Consider the following 24,340-nt stretch of genomic DNA (forward strand, 5'->3'; position numbering starts at 1 on the left):
TGACGACGCTGGAATTCAAACGAGACCTCGAGGCGTGCGAGCCGAAGGACAGAAGCATTGAGGTAATTGCGCGCAATGCAAAAATTCCAAATTTATTGACAAGCACGATATCGACCGCTACTATAAAGAGTCTTGTTGAGTGTGCTATAATTGACTTAATTCAACAAGTTGGCAGTACGTGCATGTCGGGCTGGGATAGACAAAGTCAAGCATTCCAAACCGCCTTGGTTACGAAATTGACCCTATTTAACTCCTCCATTAAATATCTGCATACACTTTTATGCAAAATAGAAAGTGCAGTCATGTTGTTTTGCAAGACGTGCACGATTTACATAATGGGCGTGGTCTTCATAAGCACAGTATTCTTTAGCCTACGTATTTTCCTAGGGAAAGTGTGGCAGCCCTGTATATTTATTATAATGATGTAAAAGGTTGTAACAGTAGCGTAGGAAGATGTTCACGAGCGGGGGCCTGTACCGTTGATGTCATCATAAAGTAAGCAAAAACTACCTCGCTTGCCAGACTGTAAACAGATTTGCAAAAGTCACTGGCACAGAAAATTTTGATTGCTACACTGACCGAAGATACCTCAGTCCTTTCCCCCCTCTTTCCTCCACTTCCTACACCAATGGGTAATGGCAGCTAATGTTAATAATATGTTGTGTCTGAAAACAATCACAATGCATAAAAGAGCTGTTTCTCTATTTCTAAATTAACGCAAATAATATTTTATTTTCAGCAAAAGAGTTGTCAAAGAAAAGGTCTATTTGTATACGGGAACTGTTACAAAGCATTGAAAATCTTCTTGGTTATACATTCTTGTTGCTGTCACTTCAGTTGATACTGATCTATGCCAGTACTAAAATTATATTTACGCTAATCTTTTGGACTTACTAACAACTAAATCTGCTTGAAAATCAAATCTTATCTATATATAGCCATTAGGTGATATATAATATAAGACTGTACAGTACCGTTTAGATGAAATTCTTTTCTCCATCACTTACACTGATTGTGCTTGCCCTTTACCTTAGAAATTCACATTAGGTTGGAAGTATTTTTATGCGTTTTTGATACTTTTAATTTAGGAAGGAACCACTCGAGTTATCTTTTCATACAACCATAATGATCCCACCTCAGAAACAGCATTAGACAAGCACACATTTGCTCAGAGAATCAGTGTCAATCTACTGAGCGGAACCGGCAACGTGGAACCCGCGCCTTTAGAGATGGACCACGAAACGTTCGACGTTCTGAATCACAATGTAAGATCATTTAATCTACATCAAATGATATGCTTATTGCAATTATAATCACACTCTCTGTCTTAAAGGTATCTGTGCCTGCTCAGCTTACGACCTACTGGTGCACTCCATACAAGCTGCCTCGACTGCAAAACGAAGCTCATATAATAAGAGTCAGTAGAAGTCTTGACTAATATATCTCTTCGTTATTAGTTAACACTGAGTCTCATCTTGGTCTAGTTTGAACCAGTAGTGCAAGCAAACCACGAGGAACTAGTGCATCACATCTTAATTTACACGTGCATTGATGTTGTTGTTCCTTACCTCGATATGTCATGGGATTGCGACAATCCACCAGATTCCGTACCGGATTCGGTTCAAGGATGCCGTGATACGTCAGTGATTGCAGTGTGAGCCGTCGGAGGATCAGTAAGTGGCAAACTTGGAATTGCTTGATCGATGCTCTAAGGTTGCCCAAACAGGGTATTACTTTCCCATCGCAAGTGGGACTGCCCTTAAGCGGTCAGACTGGCGCCCAATACGTTATGATGGAAACTCATTACAACAACGAGCAAAGAAAAAAAGGTATACGACAGTCTATAATTACAAGTGATATTTTATTATCTCACTATTTTCAGACTACGTGGACAGCTCTGGAATACGAATATATTACACTCCAACCAAACGGCGATACGACAGCTCAGTGTTAGTCTTTGGTCACACAGTAAACCCTATTCTCTTGCTGCCACCAGGTAAAGACGAAATCATAACAGAAACTGTATGCCCTGCAGCCTGCACTCAAGTGGTAAAAGAATATCTTCTTGCATCCATGCATGCACATCTAATTCGCAATTTCTTTAATATTATTAAACATGCTAGGGACTTCCTTCAACAGGAGTGAATGTGTTTGGTACAATCTTGCATTCACATACCGTTGGTATGTTTTCTGATATCTTGAATCTACATTTCAACTTTAAAAACAAATTCAATGTCATGATGTCATTATGTATATAGGCAAAGGAATTTGGATTGAGCACAGTCGTGGTGGTGTCCAACTTCCCAATATTGACAGCAACTACAATTACGACTTCAACTTTCAGGTTTGATTAAGTAATAATGTATTGCTATGAATTTGCGCACAACCATTTCAGTTTTGGCAATCGAAAGGAGCCTCTTTTGTCGTGCCAATTAGAGAGCGCAATATACACGTTCTGTATTTGTTAAACTTTGTCTTGGACGATGACACAACTTTATTCGTGTCACAAACATTGTCGTCCGGTGAAAGGACAGTCGCTTTATACGATTGAAGATTTCGTTTTAGGTAAACAAATTAACTAACGTGTTAAGAAGTAAAATTGCTTCTATAAATTCGTACTATGCGACTAGGCGATCGTGCATTGTACCTAGAGGACTCGTGTAGCTGCGGAATCGAGAGTGAAAACACACATAGAGAATGTGGTAATATACATGCTATGCGCGTTTCTAACCTGAGGACACTTAAATACGTACCCGCTGTGGACGGATGGACGGACCAACGACCGGACCAATTAAGGGACGTACAGCAATTGGAGTGCAGCGCATGCGCTCGTTCTTATAGCTGGTGTTACTGCGCATGCCAGATGGCAACAATTCCATGTGCCAGTCAATGTTTCCAGGCCCCTTCTCACGTACACGCTTTATGCATGTACGTCATTTAGCAGGCGCCAGCTAGTATCTAAACGTGTGCAGCAACTGTTCCGTAACCTACGCTAGCAGACAAGGATCTAGCTGCACTCTATTTCTTCTTCACTATTGTAGCAGCTGAACGCTTACCTTCCTGGTTCGCATTAGCCTATAGTCGTCAATAAATGCTACACTCAAATAGAGCCGTCCTTGAGTAGTAGTCGCATCTTTTGTGCACTTGCTCTGCATGAAAGCCATCCTCTACTATAGATAATCCGCTGCTTGTAACGGATTCGACCATTATCCGGACTATACATGGGTTGCAAAGAGCCATCTGCGGTTATATATATGTACTCATGTAGTATAATAATATCTACGTCTAATAGACTCTTTACTCCAACTGACTACATTGTACGAAATGTCTAAAGCGGGAGGAAAAATATATACCAGCAATTGTTTAGGAAAGCGAAAGCCCGACTTGTAACAGAGCTAGATTCAATTGTTGGATAAAATCATTATCAAGCGTTGTAGATCTGGAAACCATGCGTCTGAAGATAAGTCCCGAAAAGGAACAAGAGCCAGACGCAGTGGGAGATAGCGCCAAGTGCCATTTGAGGCTTGAAGTAAAGTAGAAGTCGCCTTCGAATAAAAGCCTCTTTTGAACCACAGCCGCCATTGAACGAAAAACTGTCTTTGATTAGTAGCAGCATTTTGGCCGAGGCTTATGCAAACTCAATTAGTATGCTGTTTATATTAGCGACCGATTCTATAGTATACGGTATGCAATGCTTAGATGTCTTTGTTTGCTTGATATTATAATGTTACTATAGGATTTTGTTCTGCTGAGAAATGAAGTCAAGATTTTGCCAGTGAGTGAATTTTAACGTCATTTTTGCAGTCGTTAATTGCAGAGCCTGCATGTGGACGCTTATAATAGGGAGACGTCGTTCAGGCGTTTTGCGACTACGACACATCAGCTAGAACGCAAGTTACCATTGTGAGAACACTATACTAACCTTCTAAATCGTTTCAGCTTGTATGCGACCTTCTTACTTGCAGGGTGAAGAAGGCACCTCGGACGAAATGTGTCTGGCTTTTCTTTTAGTGTATCCTCGACCACAGCTCTTTTCCTGCCTCAGCCAAATTGGTGTATCAGTATTGCGCAGTTATATCAACCAGGCGACACTGTAAGATCTATATGACTTATAATTAACTTCCGGTTTTTTAACTAACTCAAATTAACTCACTTAATAGGAAAGGCTATTATTCAGACTTGGTGAACAATTCAGCAAATGAGAAAACTCAAGGAAGACAGTTTGAACAAAGCGTTAGAAACATGGACTGGAGCAGTGACGACGCGTACACTCTCTGGAAAAAGGAATTCTGGTCTTCTAAGAGAAGGGATTACTTTTGTAATGACCAATTGCGCAACAACTTATTGGTAAGATAATATATCAGCAGTTAGCATAAACGTTAATGACGAGTAATTAATTCGTGTAATTAACTAGGGAGCACCTGAAGAAGTTGGCAATTCGACTTCATTGCCTGAAATCACTCAGCCCTTGACTGATGCTCGAACACCTAAGCCCTGCACAACCGTTACAACAGAATCTCCGACCAGCTCGTCTCTTGACTTGATTTCTAATCTGTTTCTGGTTGCTGTTTTGCCTTTGATGGCAAAAGGGATAGGAAATTAACGCCTACCAAACGTTGACACGAGAACTGCGGGTTTTGTCGCTTTCGTATATTGTTAACTGTGCGTTTGCAATTGTTTTATGTCTTTTTTGAGTTGAGTGTATGCTGGTGGATGGAGTCAAACTCCAACTTGAAAGTGATTTTAGAATAGATCACGAGATTAGCGATGGTAGCTTTGTAATGTTTAGAATAAATGTCTTTTATTCAATAGCGGCAATTATATACCGATGCCTTGGTTCATGCATTCGCAATTATTAGCCATTTAAAGTTCAGTATAGGATAAACAGACGACGCATGCAGATTACGGCATACTTCTATACTTCTATACTGAGGATGCGTACCAAAATCTTCAAAAAATGTAATAGTAAAACCATGTAAACATGTGTATACCTACAGGTACATTTAACTTAATTAAGTATACGGTGGACAGTTCGCACATTTTTTGCTTTCTGCATATGCCTTCCCATCTAAAATATTATTAGGTGTTTAACTAGCTACTACTCAAAATTCGAAAATCAATGGCATTGACGGCTATTTTTACCAGACCACAACTACCTCTTCGCTCCTCACGCGCGCGTTAAGAGGAGCTGTGCAAGAGACTAGCGTGCACTCAGCCACCCACGCGGATTTCACATGCGCGAAAACCAGCGTTAGGGCACTTAGCATAACCAATTATTAACAGACCAATTAGAAATTAACCGACATTCCGGTTTTAAGACGCTGATTGGCTTAGAAGGCTATTTACGAGATCAGATATTAATTCAGTGATATAGTAGTTACAATGCAAAGGCATTACGTAATAGTAGAAGAAGTCGCAGGCTAACAGAACGAAAAGAGGAGTCAGAAATACCAAACAACTACTTGCGAAACAAGTGCATCTGTGTGTTGATTTCAAGGCTACGGACCGTTTAGTGACCTTGTTAATTGGCTACTTTCTCTATTAGCAGCATTCTTATTGTAAGACCATAAATTTATAATGAGTTAAGAATCTCAACAACTCTTGATATGCAAAGCATTATCAAACTGCCTGTCTGATAATTCAAAAATGATTGCTCTACTTTGTGTTGGTCTGGCATTTTTTTCTTTAGCAAATCGAATCTGCAGCACAACTTGCGGCATTTTTGTAAAGCAAGACGTTTTCGCATCTGCAGATGCAAGCAGCTATTGCTGTTCTATCACACGCATGTGGTTCCTACACCTAAAGAAGGCACTCTAAAACGGAAAGCGGTCGGAAGACGTTTCAATTCTTGCGCGGGAATTAAGTAGCGTAGCTTGAGTACATGATCCAATCAGTTGCAGGCTACTAGAGTTCACACAGCTATTATGACTACTGTAAATCAACAAATTTCATAAGCAGAAAACTTTCGTAAGTGTTCAAATTCGCCATTTCGTAAGCAGCCAACTTTCGTAAGCGTTGATGAACATAGCCACTTTTCTGTGCAGAACATCAGCACGGAATCAACAGAAAATCAAAGCCCCAGCACCACACATAAGTGTCTGCTAAGCGCCTAGGCATGTGTACTGTATACATCCTAGTATCTCACCAGGTGTCCACGTCAAAACCACAGCACCACGCGTAAATATCTGCTATTGTAGCTGAGCTATCGCACCACCCACACACACACACACACACACACACACACACACACACACACACACACACACACACACACACACACACATGATTATTCTTGCACTCACAGCATTGTAACGATTGGATGCATGCATACATAAATGCTGCACCAGCAGCGGCGGCTAGATTCTTCTTTGGATTGGAGCGGCGAAAATCTCGTAACAGATTGCCGCCACTTTAATTTTAAACAAATTTCTGACGTTGATTTGTCATTGATTTTAATCCGTGACAGAGGTATAGGAGAAGTATTCACACAAATGATCACGACAATGTGTATCAAGGGAGTCAACACCATCCATCCACTAGTATTTCAAATTCTATACTTGCATTTCTACACTCTACGCAACACAAAAAATGATGACTACGTAAACTTTGCATGTGCATCACTGGACGCTGAAAAAGTGTTATACGGGAACCGGACACTTGCCAGGCTCACGTGAGTCTGGGGGCGTGGCTCGGTACCCCAGATTCGTCTCCCGTCGTCCATGCGCAATAATTATTGGAGGGGCTATGCCTCTCAATCCCAGATTGCTCCCTCTGCCCTCAGGTTCCATCGCCTCTGACCTGTTTCCATATTAGTAGCAACTACATGCATGGAATTTACGTAAATCTAACTAAAAATAAAATTCAAAAGCAAAACTAAAAGAAACGTAATACCGAAAGTGCGCGGGGAACGTTACCTATACTCACTTATAATCCAACAGGCTCACGAGGCGCCAGCAATGTGGCGGATTCTGTTGCTTTTCGTGCTCGCTACTTCTAGCGTCGTGCAGTGTGATCATCACCTCTGCCCTAGCGGATACAGTCGTGGGCAATATCTCGATGCATCGACACAGAAGTATCTTCTCTGCTGGAAGGTGGATTGGTCTGACAGGTCGATCACGTTCTCAGCCAAAGTTGCCACGACAGGATGGATAGGGCTCGGTTTCTCACCAACAGGCTTCATGCCCAACTCCGATGTGATCATCGGATGGGTGAAAGACAGTCAAGGATACTTGAAGGTTGGGACAACGCCTTGTTTTTGCATCAGATCTGCTGCTTATAGCTTTGTTTCACAGGATCGTTTTGCAACTGCGAGGTCACAGCCACAAATCGACGACATTCAAAATGTCAGACTGTTGTCGTTCAGTGAAGCAGACGGAATGACGACGCTGGAATTCAAACGAGACCTCGAGGCGTGCGAGCCAAAGGACAGAAGCATTGAGGTAATTGCGCGCAATACAAAAATTCCAAATTTATTGACAAGCACGATGTCGACCGCTACTATAAAGAGTCTTGTTGAGTGTGCTATAATTGACTTAATTCAACAAGTTGGCAGTACGTGCATTTCGGGCTGGGATAGACAAGGTCAAGCATTCCAAACCGCCTTGGTTACGAAATTGACCCTATTTAACTTCTCCATTAAATATCTGCATACAATTTTCTATTCCAAATAGAAAGTGCAGTTATGTTGTTTTGCAAGACGTGCACGATTTACATAATGGGCGTGGTCTTCATAAGCACAGTATTTTTAGCCTACGTATTTTCCTAGGGAAAGTGTGGCAGCCCTGTATATTTATTATAATGATGTAAAAGGTTGTAACAGTAGCGTAGAAAGATGTTCACGAGCGGGTGGCTGTACCGTTGATGTCATCATAAAGTAAGCAAAAACTACCTCGCTTGCCAGACTGTAAACAGATTTGCAAAAGTCACTGACACAAAAAATATTGATTGCTACACTGACCGAAGGTACCTCAGCTCCTTTCCCCCTCTTTCCTCCACTTCTTACACCGATGGGTAATGGCAGCTAATGTTAATAATATGTTGTGTCTGAAAACAATCACAATGCATAACAGAGCTGTTTCTCTATTTCTAAATTAACGCAAATAATATTTTATTTTTAACAAAAAAGTTGTCACAGAAAAGATCTATTTGTATACGGGAACTGTTACAAAGCATTGAATAACTTCTTGGTTATACATTCTTGTTGCTGTCACTTCAGTTGATACTGATCTATGCCAGTACTAAAATTATATTTACGCTAATCTTTTGGACTTACTAACAACTAAATCTGCTTGAAAATCAAATCTTATCTATATATAGCTATTAGGTGATATATAATATAAGACTATACAGTACCGTTTGGATGAAATTCTTTTCTCCATCACTTACACTGATTGTGCTTGCTCTTTACCTCAGAAATTCACATTAGGTTGGAAGTATTTTCATGCGTTTTTGATACTGTTAATTTAGGAAGGAACCACTCGAGTTATCTTTTCATACAACCATAATGATCCCACCTCAGAAACAGCATTAGACAAGCACACATTTGCTCAGAGAATCAGTGTCAATCTACTGAGCGGAACCGGCAACGTGGAACCCGCGCCTTTAGAGATGGACCACGAAACGTTCGACGTTCTGAATCACAATGTAAGACCATTTAATCTACATCAAATGATATGCTTATTGCAATTATAATCACACTCTCTGTCCTAAAGGTATCTGTGCCTGCTCAGCTTACGACCTACTGGTGCACTCCATACAAGCTGCCTCGACTGCAAAACGAAGCTCATATAATAAGAGTCAGTAGAAGTCTTGACTAATATATCTCTTCGTTATTAGTTAACACTGAGTCTCATCTTGGTCTAGTTTGAACCAGTAGTGCAAGCAAACCACGAGGAACTAGTGCATCACATCATAATTTACACGTGCCTTGATGTTGTTGTTCCTTACCTCGATATGTCATGGGATTGCGACAATCCACCAGATTCCGTACCGGATTCGGTTCAAGGATGCCGTGATACGTCAGTGATTGCAGGATGGGCCGTCGGAGGATCAGTAAGTGGCAAACTTGGAATTGTTTGATCGATGTTTTAAGGTTGCCCAAACAGGGTATTACTTTCCCATCGCAAGTGGGACTGCCCTTAAGCGGTCAGACTGGCGCCCAGTACGTTATGATGGAAACTCATTACAACAACGAGCAAAGAAAAAAAGGTATACGACAGTCTATAACTACGAGTGATATTTTATTATTATCACACAATTTTCAGACTACATAGACAGCTCTGGAATGCGATTATATTACACTCCAACCAAACGGCGATACGACAGCTCAATGTTAGTCTTTGGTCACACAGTAAACTCTTCTCTCTTGCTGCCACCTGGTAAAGACGAAATCATAACAGAAACTGTATGCCCTGCAGCCTGCACTCAAGTGGTAAAAGAATATCTTCTTGCATCCATGTATACACATTTAATTCGCAATTTCTTTAATATTATTAAACATTCTAGGGACTTCCTTCAACTGGAGTGAATGTTTTTGGCACAATCTTGCATTCACATACCGTTGGTATGTTTTCTGATATCTTGAATCTACATTTCAACTTTAAAAACAAATTCAATGTCATGATGTCATTATGTATATAGGCAAAGGAATTTGGATTGAGCACAGTCGTGGTGGTGTCCAACTTCCCAATATTGACAGCAACTACAATTACGACTTCAACTTTCAGGTTTGATTAAGTATAATGTATTGCTATGAATTTGCGCACAACCATTTCAGATTTTGGCATCGAAAGGAGCCTCTTTTGTTGTGCCAATTAGAGAGCGCAATATACACGTTCTGTATTTGTTAAACCTTGTCTTGGACGATGACACAACTTTATTCGTGTCACAAAAAGTGTCGTCCGGTGAAAGGACAGTCGCTTTATACGATTTAAGATTTCGTTTTAGATAAACAAATTAACTAACGTGTTAAGAAGTAAAGTTGCTTCTATAAATTCGTACTATGCGACTAGGCGATCGTGCATTGTACCTAGAGGACTCGTGTAGCTGCGGAATCGAGAGTGGAAACACACATAGAGAATGTGATAATATACATGCAATGCGCGTTTCTAACCTGAGGACACTTAAATACGTACCCGCTGTGAACGGATGGACGGACCAACGACCGGACCAATTAAGGGACGTACAGCAATTGGAGTGCAGCGCATGCGCTCGTTGTTATAGCTGGTGTTACTGCGCATGCCAGATGTCAACAATTCAATGTGCCAGTCAATGTGTCCAGGCCTCTTCTCACGTACACGCTTCATGCATGTACGTCATTTAGCAGGTGCCAGCTAGTATCTAAACGTGTGCAGCAACTGTTCCGTAACCTACGCTAACAGACGAGGATCTAGCTGCACTCTATTTCTTCTTCATTATTGTTGCAGCTGAACGCTTACCTTCCTGGTTCGCATTAGCCTATAGTCGTCAATAAATGCTACACTCGAATAGAGCCGTCCTTGAGTAGTAGTCGCATCTTTTGTGCGCTTGCTCTGCATGAAAGCCATCCTCTACTATAGATAATCCGCTGCATGTAACGGATTCGGCCATTATCCGGACTATATATGAGTTGCAACGAGCCATCTGCGATTATATATACGTACTCATGTAGTATATCTACGTCTAATAGACTCTTTACTCCAACTGACTACATTGTACGAAATGTCTAAAGCGGGAGGAAAATATATCAGCAATTGTTTAGAAAAGCGATAGCGCGACTTGTAACAGAGCTAAATTCAACTGTTGGATGAAATCATTATCAAGCGTTGTAGATCTGGAAACCATGGGTCTGAAGATAAGTCTCGAAAAGGAACAAGAGCCAGACGCAGTGGGAGATAGCGCCAAGTGCCATTTGAGGCTTGAAGTAAAGTAGAAGTCGCCTTCGAATAAACGCCGCTTTTGAACCAAAGTCGCCATTGAACGAAAAAAACTGTCTTTGATTAGTAGCAGCATTTTGGCCGAGGCTTATGCAAACTCAATTAGTATGCTGTTTATATTAGCGACCGATTTTATAGTGTACGGTATGCAATGCTTAGATGTCTTTGTTTGCTTGATATTATAATGTTACTATAGGATTTTGTGCTGCTGAGAAATGAAGTCAAGATTTTGCCAGTGTGTGAATTTTAACGTCATTTTTGCAGTCGTTAATTGCAGAGCTTGCATGTGAACGCTTATGATAGGGAGACGTCGTTCAGGTGTTTTGCGACTACGACACATCAGCTAGAACGCAAGTTACCATTGTGAGAACACTATACTAACCTTCTAAATCGTTTCAGCTTGTATGCGACCTTCTTACTTGCAGGGTGAAGAAGGCACTTTGGACGAAATGTGTCTAGCTTTTCTTTTAGTGTATCCTCGACCACAGCTCTTTTCCTGCCTCAGCCAAATTGGTGTATCAGTATTGCGCAGTTATATCAACCAGGCGACACTGTAAGATCTATATGACTTATAATTAACTTCCGGTTTTTTAACTAGCTCAAATTAACTCACTTAATAGGAAAGGCTATTATTCAGACTTGGTGAACAATTCAGCATATGAGAAAACTCAAAGAAGACAGTTTGAACAAAGCGTTAGAAACATGGACTGGAGCAATGACGACGCGTACACTCTCTGGGAAAAGGAATTCTGGTCTTCTAAGAAAAGAGATTACTTTTGTAATGACCAAATGCGCAAAAACTTATTGGTAAGATAATATATCAGCAGTTAGTATAAACGATAATAACGAGTAATTAATTCGTGTAATTAACTAGGGAGCACCTGAAGAAGTTGGCAATTCTACTTCATTGCCTGAAATCACTCAGCCCTTGACTGATGCTCGAACACCTAAGCCCTGCACAACCGTTACAACAGAATCTCCGACCAGCTCGTCTCTTGACTTGATTTCTAATCTGTTTCTGGTTGCTGTTTTGCCTTTGATGGCAAAAGGGATAGGAAATTAACGCCTACAAAACGTTGACACGAGAACTGCGGGTTTTGTCGCTTTCGTATATTGTTAACTGTGGCGTTTACAATTGTTTTATGTCTTTCTTGAGTTGAGTGTATGCTGGTGGATGGAGTCAAACTCCAACTTGAAAGTGATTTTAGAATAGATCACGAGATTAGCGATGGTAGCTTTGTAATGTTTAGAATAACTGTCTTTTATTCAATAGCGGCAATTATATACCGATGCCTCGATGCATGCATTCGCAATTATTAGCCATTTAAAGTTCAGTATAGGATAAACAGACGACGCATGCAGATTACGGCATACTTCTATACTTCTATACTGAGGATGTGTACCAAAATCTCCAAAAAATGTAATAGTAAAACCATGTAAACATGTGTATACCTACAGGTACATTTAACTTAATATAGTATACGGTAGACAGTTCGCACATTTTTTGCTTTCTGCATATGCCTTCCCATCTAAAATATTATTAGGTGTTTGACTAGCTTCTACTCAAAATTCGAAAATCAATGGCATCGACGGCTATTTTCACCAGACCACAACTACCTCTTCGCTCCTCACGCGCGCGTTAAGAGGAGCTGTGCAAGAGACTAGCGTGCACTCAGCCACCCACGCGGATTTCACATGCGCGAAAACCAGCGTTAGGGCACTTAGCATAACCAATTATTAACAGACCAATTAGAAATTAACCGACATTCCGGTTTTAAGACGCTGATTGGCTTAGAAGGCTATTTACGAGATCAGATATTAATTAAGTGATATAGTAGTTACAATGCAAAGGTATTACCTAACAGTAGAAGAAGTCGCAGGCTAACAAAACGAGAAGAGGAGTCAGAAATACCAAACAACTACTCGCGAAACAAGTGCATCTGTGTGTTGATTTCAAGGCTACGGACCGTTTAGTGACCTTGTTAATTGGCTACTTTCTCTATTAGCAGCATTCTTATTGTAAGACCATAAAATTATAATGAGTTAAGAATCTCAACAACTCTTGATATGCAAAGCATTATTAAACTGCCTGTCTGATAATTCAAAAAAGATTGCTCTACTTTGTGTTGGTCTGGCAGTTTTTCTTGAGCAAATCGAATCTGCAGCACAACTTTCGGAATTTTGTAGAGCAAGACGTTTTCGCATCCGTAGATGCAGGCAGCTGTTGCTGTTCTATGACACGCATGTGGTTTCTACACCTAAAAAAGGCACTCTAAAACGGAAAGCGGTCGGAAGACGTTTCAATTCTTGCGCTGGAATTAAGTAGCGTAGCTTGAGTACATGATACAATCAGTTGCAGGTTACTAGAGTTAACACAGCTATTATGACTACTGTAAATCAACAAAATTTCAAAGCAGAAAACTTTCGTAAGTGTTCAAATCCGCCATTTCGTAAGCAGCCAACTTTCGTAAGCGTTGATGAACATAGCCACTTTTCTGTGCAGAACATCAGCACGGAATCAACAGAAAATCAAAATCCCAGCACCACACATAAGTGTCTGCTAAGCGCCTAGGCATGTGTACTGTACACATCCTAGTATCTCACCAGGTGTCCACGTCAAAACCACAGCACCACGCGTAAATATCTGCTATCGTTTTATGCATGTATGCACAAGTGTCAGACTGTCTGGCACGTGAGACACGTGTTGATTATTAATGCTATGCGAAGTGTCGCTAAAAATCGAGAGCGACAAAAATTAGGAAGCATTTAACTTTAGTAAATCTGAGATCGCCTACGAAATTTTCGAAAGTTAGATTCTTCCAAACTTTTGTTGATTTACAGTAATTAGAGGCAACTGGAAGTGGAAAAACTCAACATATAAGAACACACCTTGCACTTGATAGCACAGCAGGGTGTTATGATTAATTAGTGAAAACCTGGGTTTGCTAACCCAAGTGTGAACACGAGCACGTGTTCACAACCCTTTGCTGTGATACTGAATATGAATAAACTGGAGTGTTTTGACAAGCGGTAAGTAACCCCAGCTAAACCCAGAGCTAACCCAACATTTCGGAAGGGCTAGGCTAATCCACATTCCTGTCGCAAACTGCCTGATTGATTTATTCTAATTGGTTATGCTAAGCAGTAGCAAACCCAGTTCTAAACCCTAGTGTGAACACAGCCACGGCCACATACGCCTTCGTTGCCCTAACTATAGAAAATCCGGAAACTTGCGGTTTTGAACGGTGCCAAGATTGTCACTGTCCGCCCTGTTGCGCAGAAGTTATTACAGGTTTTTATAGCGCAAAGTCACCGCGAACAGAGAGTAGCTCTTCTAAAGCTTTAGAGAGGGTTGGAAAATACGTACAGCTTGCGTTGGTACAGCACACCCCATTAAAACGAAAGATGGAAGGAAGTCGGTCAAGACATTCCATGTGACAATGAAAAGAGCAATCAGACTAATCGTAACCCGAGGCTTTGTGACAAACTATAGCTATTAGCATAAACAGTAGGACGCATCCTCTCCAGCATACGACAGCGCGAGGAGAGGTTCTGGTACGATCGTCGTTGTTAGAAGCCAAAGTTACAAGCGAAGTTTGTTAATTGGATATGTCGATATGTGTTTCAGATCTGACAGTCCATTTCGTTAGTTTTCAGTGCTGAGTTCCTCACTGAACCAGCGAAACCTGTCTAGAGAATGTACTGTATAACCCGTCCACACTAGAACAGAATGGATCGCTATCGGATCCAATCGGTATAGCGAGCGTCTACGGTGCTCTTTGAAACTAGACACCTCCATCTCATTTTTGGTATCACGCGTGACTGATGACCGATGTGTACGTGTTGGTTCTTTGCTTGTTTAAAACTTTGATACAGCGACGTAAAATAAGCAACAACAAAGATGAGTAGAGTAGGGCTAGAAGGCCTGTACGTCTAATTGCATGTTGCGCAAAAGGGTTTGTGGCAGTTTAACAAAATGCCTTTTGGATTGGACAATGCACCAGCAATCTTTTAGCGGATGATGGAGGTAGTACTGGCAAGGTTACAGTGGTCGGAGTGCCTCACTTACCTAGATGACGTAATCGTGTTTTCGTCGAGCTTTGACAAGCACGTTCAAAGGCTGGAACTGCTGTTTGAAAGATTGCAAAAGAATAATCTAAGGCTAAAGCCCAGTAAGTGTCAGTTTGTGCGATCAGAGGTGTGTTACCTGAGACACACAATATCAGAAAAACGACCCCAACCAAATAGCGAAAGAACTGTAGCAGTGAGTTAATACCCAATGTCCGAGAAAGTGAGCCAACTGGAAACCGTTCTTGGTATGGCTGGGTATTATAAGCGATTTATACCTAAGTTCTCTGAGACTGTTGCACCACCATACGAACTTTTTAAGAAGAAAAAGCTATTTGAGTGGTCTGTAAGCTGCGAAAAAGCATTCACAGAGATACGGGAAATGATGGCTACAAGACCTGTGTTGTCTTTTGCAGACTTTAGTATACCTTTTGAGTTGTCTGTGGATGCTAGTGAGATTGTTTTGGGTGCAGTACTCCAACAGAAAGCTGAGAGCTTAGAACGTGTAGTGATTTTTGCTAGTCGGACATTGTACCAACATGAAAAGTACTATTCGATCATCGAAAAGAAGATGCTAGCAATTGTCTGGGGCATAGGGCACTTCCGATGTTACCTTTACGGTAAACCTTTCTTGCTGAAGACATATCATTAACCGCTGATCTGGTTGAAGTGTCTGAAAGAGCCTCAAGGAAGGTTAGCTAGATTGTTAGCAGCGCTAGCAGAATACGAGTTCTCTGTAAAACACATCCCCGGGAAAGCAAATGTGCCAGTTGATGCTTTTTCAAGAAGAGTGGAAGAGCAGAACCGTAGAGAACAATAGAGAGTGGAGGTAGATGATAAAGAAACTCTAGACAAAGTAATGACTTTTACTCTGTCAATGCATTAGGATTTGAAGCAGATTGGAAGTTAGACGAGATGGCAATGCTGCGGAGAAAAGACCAGGTATTAGCCGAAGTCATCTATCGGCTGGAACGAAAACATAAGCCACCTAGGTCTTGGAGTAAAGAGGAACCAAATCAGGGCCGTCTAGGCAACACCGACTGGTGTTCATGTTCATGACTGGTATTCAGAGCAGGAGCAACAGACACTGGACTGTATCATTCAGAATTCAACTATCTACAGGGTTGTCTTGGAGCGTGAAGTTCTTCGCACGGCTTAGTGGCAAACATGGATAGATTGAGAGAACCTTTGGAGAAAACTTTGCCGAATTCGTATGATGAAGTTTATGAACAAGGCTGCACATTTACTGACTGCATTTGGGTTTTTGAGTGTCTTGCGCTTGGCTGCTTAACACAATTTTAAAACCGCGTCTGTGACAACAGTGCTGACAAGAGTGCCAGTGTCCCAGGCTCACCGCATCTGTAGCGTCTCCTCATACTAGGAGACAAACTTTTCCAAAGCAGAGAATAAACGACTGAGAAATCGCACTCATTTTTGGTTCAAAACAGCTAATCAAAAGAACTCAGCACTACCCTAACTAAGTTTCACACGTGTACTAGACAAATAATAGAAAAGAAACACTCACGATAACATTGGAGTCCCAGTTTGCTTTAATCAATAAATCACAACTTGCTACCATATGTCTCACAATTCTTACCTTGAAAAGTGCACAGGTATCGGTCTTCCTTGCTAACCAGCAATGATTTAGTCTAAAAGAAACATAAGGGTACTAAACACGCCCACACAAAACATTTCAAGGCTTTATTTCTCCGTTATGGTAAAAGTTTGCAGTAAACGGTTGCTAGGGGTTGTGTTATGACGTGACAGCTTTCATCTGAGAGATGTTGATCTGGTGAGAGTTTTCCTTTCATTAGCGTTTAAATATTAACTTTCTGCATGCGATCAACAATTTACCGCTTACTGTAAATGGCCATGATATCGACTATGTAATAAACGGTATAAGTTTCATAGACGTAACTAACAATAGAGTTTTACCGACGTACTTTGTTAATATCAACGTTAGTCACGTGACCGGCAACAAACTAACAGATTTATAAAAAACGACTAAGCCTACAATTACCTGTATTAATTAATTAAATCTCTTAATGTTCTCTTTGTTGATCTTAAAGCTTATTGGCTAAATCCCGGAGAAGTGAAATTTTTTTATTGTCACACAATTAAAAATTTCAATTGCAACACCAAATTTTTCAACAGAGGCAGTTGCCTCGATTGCCTCATGCCTACTAGTAGTTGCATCACTAAGAACCTAAGACCTGTTTACCCGTCGTATATCGTATGCAGCTTGCTATTTGTTCTGTTTGAAATGTTAGCTAATACCTCTTTTTACTCACTCAATGGACATAATTATGATAATATGATCGCTCACTGTACCTCAACGACCTAACTGCCTTGTCTGTTTGAACGACGACTCACCATGCATGCACCGCATTTCTTCGAATAAATGCCTCAGCGAGGTTATTTTGTTAATACCATTAAATGCGGCGTTTAATCAAAAACGGCGTTTATTTCAAGGACGGCGTTTATTATCCCCAGACATCTAACTGGGAAGTCTCAAGGTTGTTCAAAAATTTGCCTCTAGATAGTTCAGCTAATTGCTTAGAGACCGTAAAGCGTATGAAAGTGACTGCGCACAATGTTTTCAACGATCACTAAATATTGCAATCTCGAGACAGGATGAGACAAACACGGTTCTGTTATTTCTACAGGCACGATAACATCACGAGCCAGTAGAGCAATCTAGCAAAATTTAAATCTACGAAAGCTCTTCGCCGTGAGAGCAGTTCCGGCTCAATCACCTCCTTTCACGTGCGAGCAGGCAAACCAACATGGTGAGCTCGGAGCGGCTATTGTATAGGCTTGCGAGGTCATATAAATGGGTCGCCTTTCTCAAAACTCGGGAATAGGCTTGGCCAAGGTGGAATGCCATTTTAATCCCCGCCTCCTGCCATCCACGCCTGACGTCCGTCCGTTCGTGACTTCGTCCATCCTTCCGTCTGCCCATGCAGTTCCATGCAGTTCGTCTACATGAAAAGACATTGACACACGTGTCTAGACGTATGCACGTACACGCGTCTAGGACACGCGCTGATTCGTTCGCAGTGCTTCAGGTTCTCAAGCCACACACGGGATACCAATACTACTCAACTCATTTCTAGGACCAAGCGTCACGCGCGACAGACGGTGTAGTAATGATGTGGCAGGTTCTAACGCTTTCTGTGCTCGCAGCCATCACCGTCGTGCAGTGTGACCATCACTTTTACCCTAGCAGCTATAGTCGTGGGCAATATCTCGATGCATCGACACAGAAGTATCTTCTCTGGTGGAAGGTGGATTGGTCTGACAGGTCGATCACGTTCTCAGCCAAAGTCGCCACGACAGGATGGATGGGGCTCGGTTTCTTACCAACAGGCTTCATGCTCAACTCCGATGTGGTCATATACGCATCGGATGGGTGAAAGACGGTCAAGGATACTTGAAGGTTGAGTCATCTTGTTTGTATTATAAATGTCCAAATCTATGATTGCAAAGTCTTGTGATTGTTTACAGGATCGTTTTGCAACTGCGAGGGCACAACCGCCGATTGACGAAATTCAAAACGTCAAACTACTCTCTTTCAGTGAAGCAGACGGAATGACAAAGCTGGAATTCAAACGAAATCTCGACGCCTGCGAGCCGAAAGACAGAAGAATCGAGGTCACGACATGAATATATTTACAATACTTAGAATTAATCGAGAATGGTCAATCACACGATTCGATTACTCAATAGGCTAAAAAGATGGCATCATTTGGTCAACTCCGCGTCCCACAAGACTGTGCGTGGCACCTATGGGCGTGGTCTCAAAGTCCGTCCTAGATAAGTTGCTGCTAACTTCAAGCCTAGAAAATTGCAATAAATCCCGTTAGTAAAGTCGCAGCAACATGCTACTAACATCATTTCGAAGCTCTCGTTGGTGCCGTTCTTGTCAGATAGATCGATATCGTAGTATTTCTTGTATATTAATTACAGTATTTTATTGCATCAAGGAGCTGACCAATGAACAGTCAGTACATGATTAGAGGTAATAATACCTTGAAACGTTTAGCTATCTGAGGAGTAACAACTGTAAACCTAGCTGGTAATGGTATTGCTAGTAGTCTAAACGGGTCAACAGGCTTTGGGAAACCTTGCTCTACAGAGTAAAACCTCCCCAATTCTTTGACTTTAGACTATCAGGGTGTCATGTAGTCAATGCTGGTAGTGGTTTCTACGTCCATGTATAGTTTCTAGAAATGCAGTCATGCTATTGGCACTTTGAACTGGCTTCCGGGGTTGAGCTGGCACGGACTTTGTCATCTACACTAACAAGCACGTGCATTAATTATTGACTGTAACTGGCACGAGAGATGACATTAAATTTGCATGTAAGTTATGCCTGCTGTATGGTCGGAGGCTTAAATAACTACGTCATCAATGAAATGTCGTAGAACGTAAACACAGCAGCGAACCGAGGCTGTTTACGTTAACAGGGTCGGTCGACAAAGAATGGTTTGGATCATTAGACAACATGCGTTGCTTCACTGCTGGGGTGGTCACGCTGAGAAATTAGCATGCGATACGCGATGTACGATAGCTGTGTTTGCATGGTTTGTAGCAACCTCCAAACCAGAGAGCGCGCGACGCGCGCGAACTATAGACTAAAATAATTTCGAAAGTGCTTATCAAGAAAGCGATGCTAAATGGTAGTCTAACAGCCTAGGTAGTTTTACCTAGTTCAATAATGAGATGGAAAGATACCGTGCTTTTGCATTACACAAACGTATCATTTGTAAATGCAAGGAGGTCTCACGAACGAAGAAGAGATCGACTTCTGCCGTGTTTGCGGCAATATCTTGGTGGACGGCACAACTTTTTGATTCTGCGGCAGAACGCTAGCTAGTACCGTTTAGTACCGTTCAATATTTTAGTACCGTTCTGCTCCAGACTACTAGGTAGAGTTCGCGCGCTTTCCGCGCTCTCTAGTCTGGAAGTTCCAAGCTAGGCCCTTGATTGAATCCTGTATTTTGGGTTCTGGTATTGTATAGGGATCAAACGTATTCACTGTGTTACAATTGTTGGTATCTTGGTAATTTAATTAAGCGTTTAGTAATTTCTCAGGCGTGTAAGGATACAGCAGAATTGTCACTTGTTCTAGGTTGTCGAAATACGTGTCTGTGCTTAAGGTACAGGGCGTAGACATGTTTCCGCGTTGCCAGGAAACTCTCCTCCTGAGTAGGCGTGTTCGATAATTTTCGGCTACCAAAGTTAATTGTAAGAGATAGTTTTGTAAGGATGACCTACCCAAATGACATGGACAGCAACATAAACGCTTAATTTGGGACTGCACGTGGAAAGCATTTTCATATGAAAAACTACCAGACATTCTACAAGCAGCGCTTACTTCTTCTTGCAAGAAAATGCCAGTTTCCAAATATTTATTGCCTCATTTTCAGCTGCTGTACACTTTCTGTGACAACATGTAAGTGCGAAAGAAGCGTTATCTCTTTACCTCGACTCAAAACGTACATGCGGCCGGTCGACCATGGCAGAGGACAGACTAAGTGACTGGGGACTAACACATATTCATTATGATCGAAAAATAGACGTAGATGCATGTGGTTGTTGGATATTTTTCACGTAAGGACGTCCTTGTAATTTGTTGACCGCAGAAAAGTTGCCCTTACGCTTTGAGATAGAAATTGGTAGAGGAAGTCTAATTAAGGTTTGTTGTTTTATCTGTCTAAGAAGTGATAATTATACTGGCTATCTATATGTATTAACGGGAGACTACCAAACAATTCTGCTTTTGAACATTAGATCTATACCCTTTAGTACTTTCTATGGTCAATATACCATATTTTAAACATGTTGCCAGATTTTGTGATTGTGTGGCAAGTGGGTATATATAATTACTATTTGGAAACCCCTCCTACTGAGTGGTCTATCTACGCCCCTGACTGGTAGAGGTATCTTGAAAATCATTCACCAAACACAGACGGGTGTCAGGAGAATATAGTTAGACAGACGGGATCAGCAGTACGGTTTCTGATAGAATAAAAAGCATCTGTATTTCATTGTAGGGTCGAGGCTCCTGCTGATCAATCTTCAATCTCCCCTAAGAGGTAAGAGAGGTCTTTCACCTCCTAGAGAGAGCAAGCTGGACCCTCGACGATAGAAAGATCCGTTTTCAAATGATAAGTTGCCAACTGTTATACCTTATAATCTTTAATAAAGTAGCGTACCTGCGGCTGCCCTTAATTCTATCTGGGTTGATTCTTTGCAGTGTTAACAAGGGCCAAAGATCCACATGCTGTGTGTGTGTGTGTGTGTGTGTGTGTGTGTGTGTGTGTGTGTGTGTGTGTGTGTGTGTGTGTGTGTGTGTGTGTGTGTGTGTGTGTGTGTGTGTGTGTGTGTGAACTACAAATCAAAGTAAGTACCACCTCAGCAGTCTAAAGAATCAAAGGACTCAGGCTGTAATGAGTCAGTTTGTTCACACCACGTCAACCCCCATTGGTACTGTACACACTTGCTTTACATAGATGTACATAAAGATTGAAAGTAAAAAGATTCATAATATTATATGGTCATAAACCTTATATCGCAATGTAACATATAGATCAGGTAGAGAACAAAGTGTCAGTAAAACCCAAAAATCACTTGTTGCGTTAGCTAACAACTTCATCCATTGTCTTAGGAAGGAAATACTCGAGTCATCTTTCCTACAATCCCAATGACCCTGCTTCAAAGACTTCACTAGCCAAGCACCCAGCCGCTATGAGAGTCAGCATCAATCTACTAAGTGGAACCGGGAACGTCGAATCTGCGCCTCTAGAGGTCAACCACAAGACAGTCGACGTTCTAAATCCCAACGTATATACCAAGTCAAAAATTAAATAAGGTAAAAATTTGAAATTTGGTTTATTTGAAGGTGTCTGTGCCTGACACGTCCACAACTTACTGGTGCACTCCAATAAAGCTGCCTCAACTGCAGAGTGAAGCTCATATAATAAAGGTCAGTAAAACTTAACTTGAGTCAGTGTCTTTTTAATAGGTAACATTTGAATCTACATTTTGGTCTAGTTTGCACCAGTGGCGCAAGCAGGGCATGAAGAACTGGTGCATCACATATTGATATACAAGTGTCATGATTCAGTTGCACCTTACTTAAATGTGTCATGGGATTGTGACAACCCTCCTGCTTCTATACCCGGCGACGTTCGAGGATGTCGTGGATCAGCTGGAATTGCAGCATGGGCTGTGGGAGGCGCGGTAATTAGAAAAGATTGCTTCTTTTATTATTTCTGAATGTACGGTACTACCCATTTAGGGTGTCACTTTCCCATCCCAACTTGGACTTCCTATGAGCGGTCAGACTGGCGCCCAATCAGTTATGATGGAAACTCATTACAACAGCGAGGGAGACAGGGCAGGTCTGATCAAGTGTCCATGTGCTAAGTTTCCAACTCAGTTTGTAGATACCATGTTTCAGACTACAGTATGTGGACAGTTCTGGTATACGAATCTTCTATACTCCAACTAAGAGGCAGTACGATGGAGCAGTTCTGCAATTTGGACATAAAGTTAATCCAGATTATCCTCTCTTCCTTCCATCTGGAAGAGACAACATCATAACGGAGACTCTTTGTCCTGCAGCCTGTACTCAAGCTGTGAGAAATTTGTCTTGTATTAATTAGAACACGTTGCGGTAACTTGATTGATGTACTTAGGGCTTTCCTTCAGGTGGAGTGAACGTATTTGGTACAACGTTGCATTCAGATACTGTAGCTAACGTTTTGTACTTAACTTCACGTCTTGCAATATGCGTTTATCTTTTCATGTCAATGTGTAGAAAAGGTATTTGGATTGAGCACAGTCGCAATGGTGTTCAACTTTCCAATATAGACAGCAACTACAATTACGACTTCAACTTTCAGGCTTGATTCTAGTTCAGTTCTGGCAATGTAGACATAGATTAGCAGTTATCTTATACAATAGCCAATCATCGCACTAAATATAAAAAATTAATAACAATTTAGAAATCAAAACTAACTATGCAGTCAAACTTCAACTATTGCCTATAGTATAACCCTTCCTTAACCCTCTCAGTGCATCCCATACATCTATGAATATTAAGGTCTATAGTTCTTGCGTAAGAAGTGAAGCAATTTTTGTCTTTTTGCAGGATGTAGTGTTTCTGAGAAACGAAGTGAAAATCCTGCCTGTAAGGACAATTTTGAATACGTTTATGTAAGCAGCAGTGTACTTCTATAAGGCGGACACGTGTATATGCGTTCAGGGAGATGACGTTCAAGTCTCATGCGATTACGACACGACAGGCAGATCAAAAGTGACTCTTGTGAGACATAACTATTATCCATCTCACCGACACTTTTCTTTACAGTGTTGCTTGCATTTCAGGGTAGAGAAGGTACTCTAGACGAGATGTGTCTTGGTTTCCTTTTGGTGTACCCTAGGCCAAGTCTTGCCTACTGCACGAGCCGGATTCCAGATCAAACGTTTGCCAATTAGATACAACAAGCTGCAACGTAAATATCAGTTTTAACTCAATAACTCTATAGATTTGTCAAATTGTCTAGAAGCAATGATTTGCTAAATTTGGTAGCAAAGGTTATTACGTAGAACCGGCAAACATATCACCAGATCCACGAATACCATACTACCAGCGTCTTCCGGCCATCCTTAGTATAAACTTCAGCAGTGAGGATGCGTATAAGCTCTGGGACCAAGACTACTGGTCGTCTAACGAAAGGAAGGTCCGTTGTAGATGTCAAAGTCATAACAACTTGCTAGTGAGATGACATACAAATCAATACTCATCAAGAAATTTAGAACGTTATTAATGTGCGTTTTGTTAAACAGCCTAGTAAAACGTATGGAACATCTAAACCTTGCGAAGATATCATCAAGGCATCTGAATCTCCAACCAGCACTACTGAGGCATCTAAATCTCCAACAAGCGCAGCTTGTGACTTGATCTTCAACTCATTCTGGGTTGTTTTCTCATCTCTCGTGGCAATAATGATAAGATAAAAGGGAAAGACGAACTGCCAAGATCGCTAAGACGGACGGCAAACTATTCTTTGCTTTGTTACATGCAGCTTGCTAAATGTGCTGTTTGCAATACATGTCAGTTAGTAAATGAAATCTCTGAGAAGTTACTAAACATTGGATGGTTAGATTGCGTTTTAGTATGTAAGAGAACACTGTTTATTTGGTGCCGCGGACTCCAGTGTGCTGTGCTCATGCAACCCTCTCCATACATTCTCAAGTCTAGAAACTAATTGTTGTGATCTAGAGCAAAATGTGGCCCTTTAAGTAAGGGCAATCAATCGCAATATCAACTATCGACCTATGCACTT

The 24,340-nt window shown here is 41.3% G+C and overlaps 2 protein-coding genes across 3 annotated transcripts in view; both read left to right on the forward strand.

Annotated features, from left to right (window-relative positions):
• Positions 1 to 4,622, forward strand: part of LOC134191270 (DBH-like monooxygenase protein 1 homolog) — a 5,048-nt gene extending 426 nt beyond the window's left edge. The window contains exons 1-10 of one of the 2 annotated variants that reach the window (XM_062659867.1): positions 1,583 to 1,673; positions 1,727 to 1,829; positions 1,883 to 2,049; positions 2,124 to 2,181; positions 2,259 to 2,344; positions 3,737 to 3,775; positions 3,844 to 3,903; positions 3,966 to 4,093; positions 4,161 to 4,347; positions 4,415 to 4,622. In XM_062659867.1, the coding sequence (XP_062515851.1) occupies positions 1,790 to 1,829; positions 1,883 to 2,049; positions 2,124 to 2,181; positions 2,259 to 2,344; positions 3,737 to 3,775; positions 3,844 to 3,903; positions 3,966 to 4,093; positions 4,161 to 4,347; positions 4,415 to 4,603 (954 nt within the window). In that variant the 5' untranslated portion in view covers positions 1,583 to 1,673; positions 1,727 to 1,789 and the 3' untranslated portion in view covers positions 4,604 to 4,622. Of the gene's footprint in view, positions 63 to 1,088; positions 1,266 to 1,333; positions 1,418 to 1,484; positions 1,674 to 1,726; positions 1,830 to 1,882; positions 2,050 to 2,123; positions 2,182 to 2,258; positions 2,345 to 3,736; positions 3,776 to 3,843; positions 3,904 to 3,965; positions 4,094 to 4,160; positions 4,348 to 4,414 lie in introns of those variants that run through there. The other variant, XR_009971752.1, reaches the window with a different exon arrangement.
• A 2,334-nt stretch (positions 4,623 to 6,956) lies between these two features.
• LOC134191529 (DBH-like monooxygenase protein 1 homolog) lies at positions 6,957 to 12,185 on the forward strand. Its single transcript, XM_062660150.1, has 14 exons — positions 6,957 to 7,235; positions 7,293 to 7,439; positions 8,467 to 8,643; positions 8,712 to 8,795; positions 8,863 to 9,051; positions 9,105 to 9,207; positions 9,264 to 9,430; positions 9,505 to 9,562; positions 9,640 to 9,725; positions 11,110 to 11,148; positions 11,217 to 11,276; positions 11,339 to 11,466; positions 11,534 to 11,720; positions 11,788 to 12,185. The coding sequence occupies exons 1-14, from the start codon at positions 6,957 to 6,959 to the stop codon at positions 11,974 to 11,976; spliced, it is 1,893 nt and encodes a 630-aa protein (XP_062516134.1). The 3' UTR covers positions 11,977 to 12,185.
• The last annotated feature ends 12,155 nt before the right edge of the window (positions 12,186 to 24,340 follow it).

This window comes from Corticium candelabrum, chromosome 15 (genome assembly GCF_963422355.1).
Source record: "Corticium candelabrum chromosome 15, ooCorCand1.1, whole genome shotgun sequence".
In the NCBI taxonomy this organism is placed as follows: domain Eukaryota; kingdom Metazoa; phylum Porifera; class Homoscleromorpha; order Homosclerophorida; family Plakinidae; genus Corticium; species Corticium candelabrum.

What these genes read in the sequence shown, in the direction of transcription:
- LOC134191529 (XM_062660150.1), top strand. Translation starts at nt 6,957, where the DNA reads ATGTGGCGGATTCTGTTGCTTTTCGTGCTCGCTACTTCTAGCGTCGTG. An exon ending in GATGGGCCGTCGGAGGATCA is followed by an intron (nt 9,052 to 9,104) that starts GTAAGTGGCAAA and finishes TTGCCCAAACAG; the next exon opens with GGTATTACTTTCCCATCGCA. An exon ending in CTGCAGCCTGCACTCAAGTG is followed by an intron (nt 9,431 to 9,504) that starts GTAAAAGAATAT and finishes TAAACATTCTAG; the next exon opens with GGACTTCCTTCAACTGGAGT.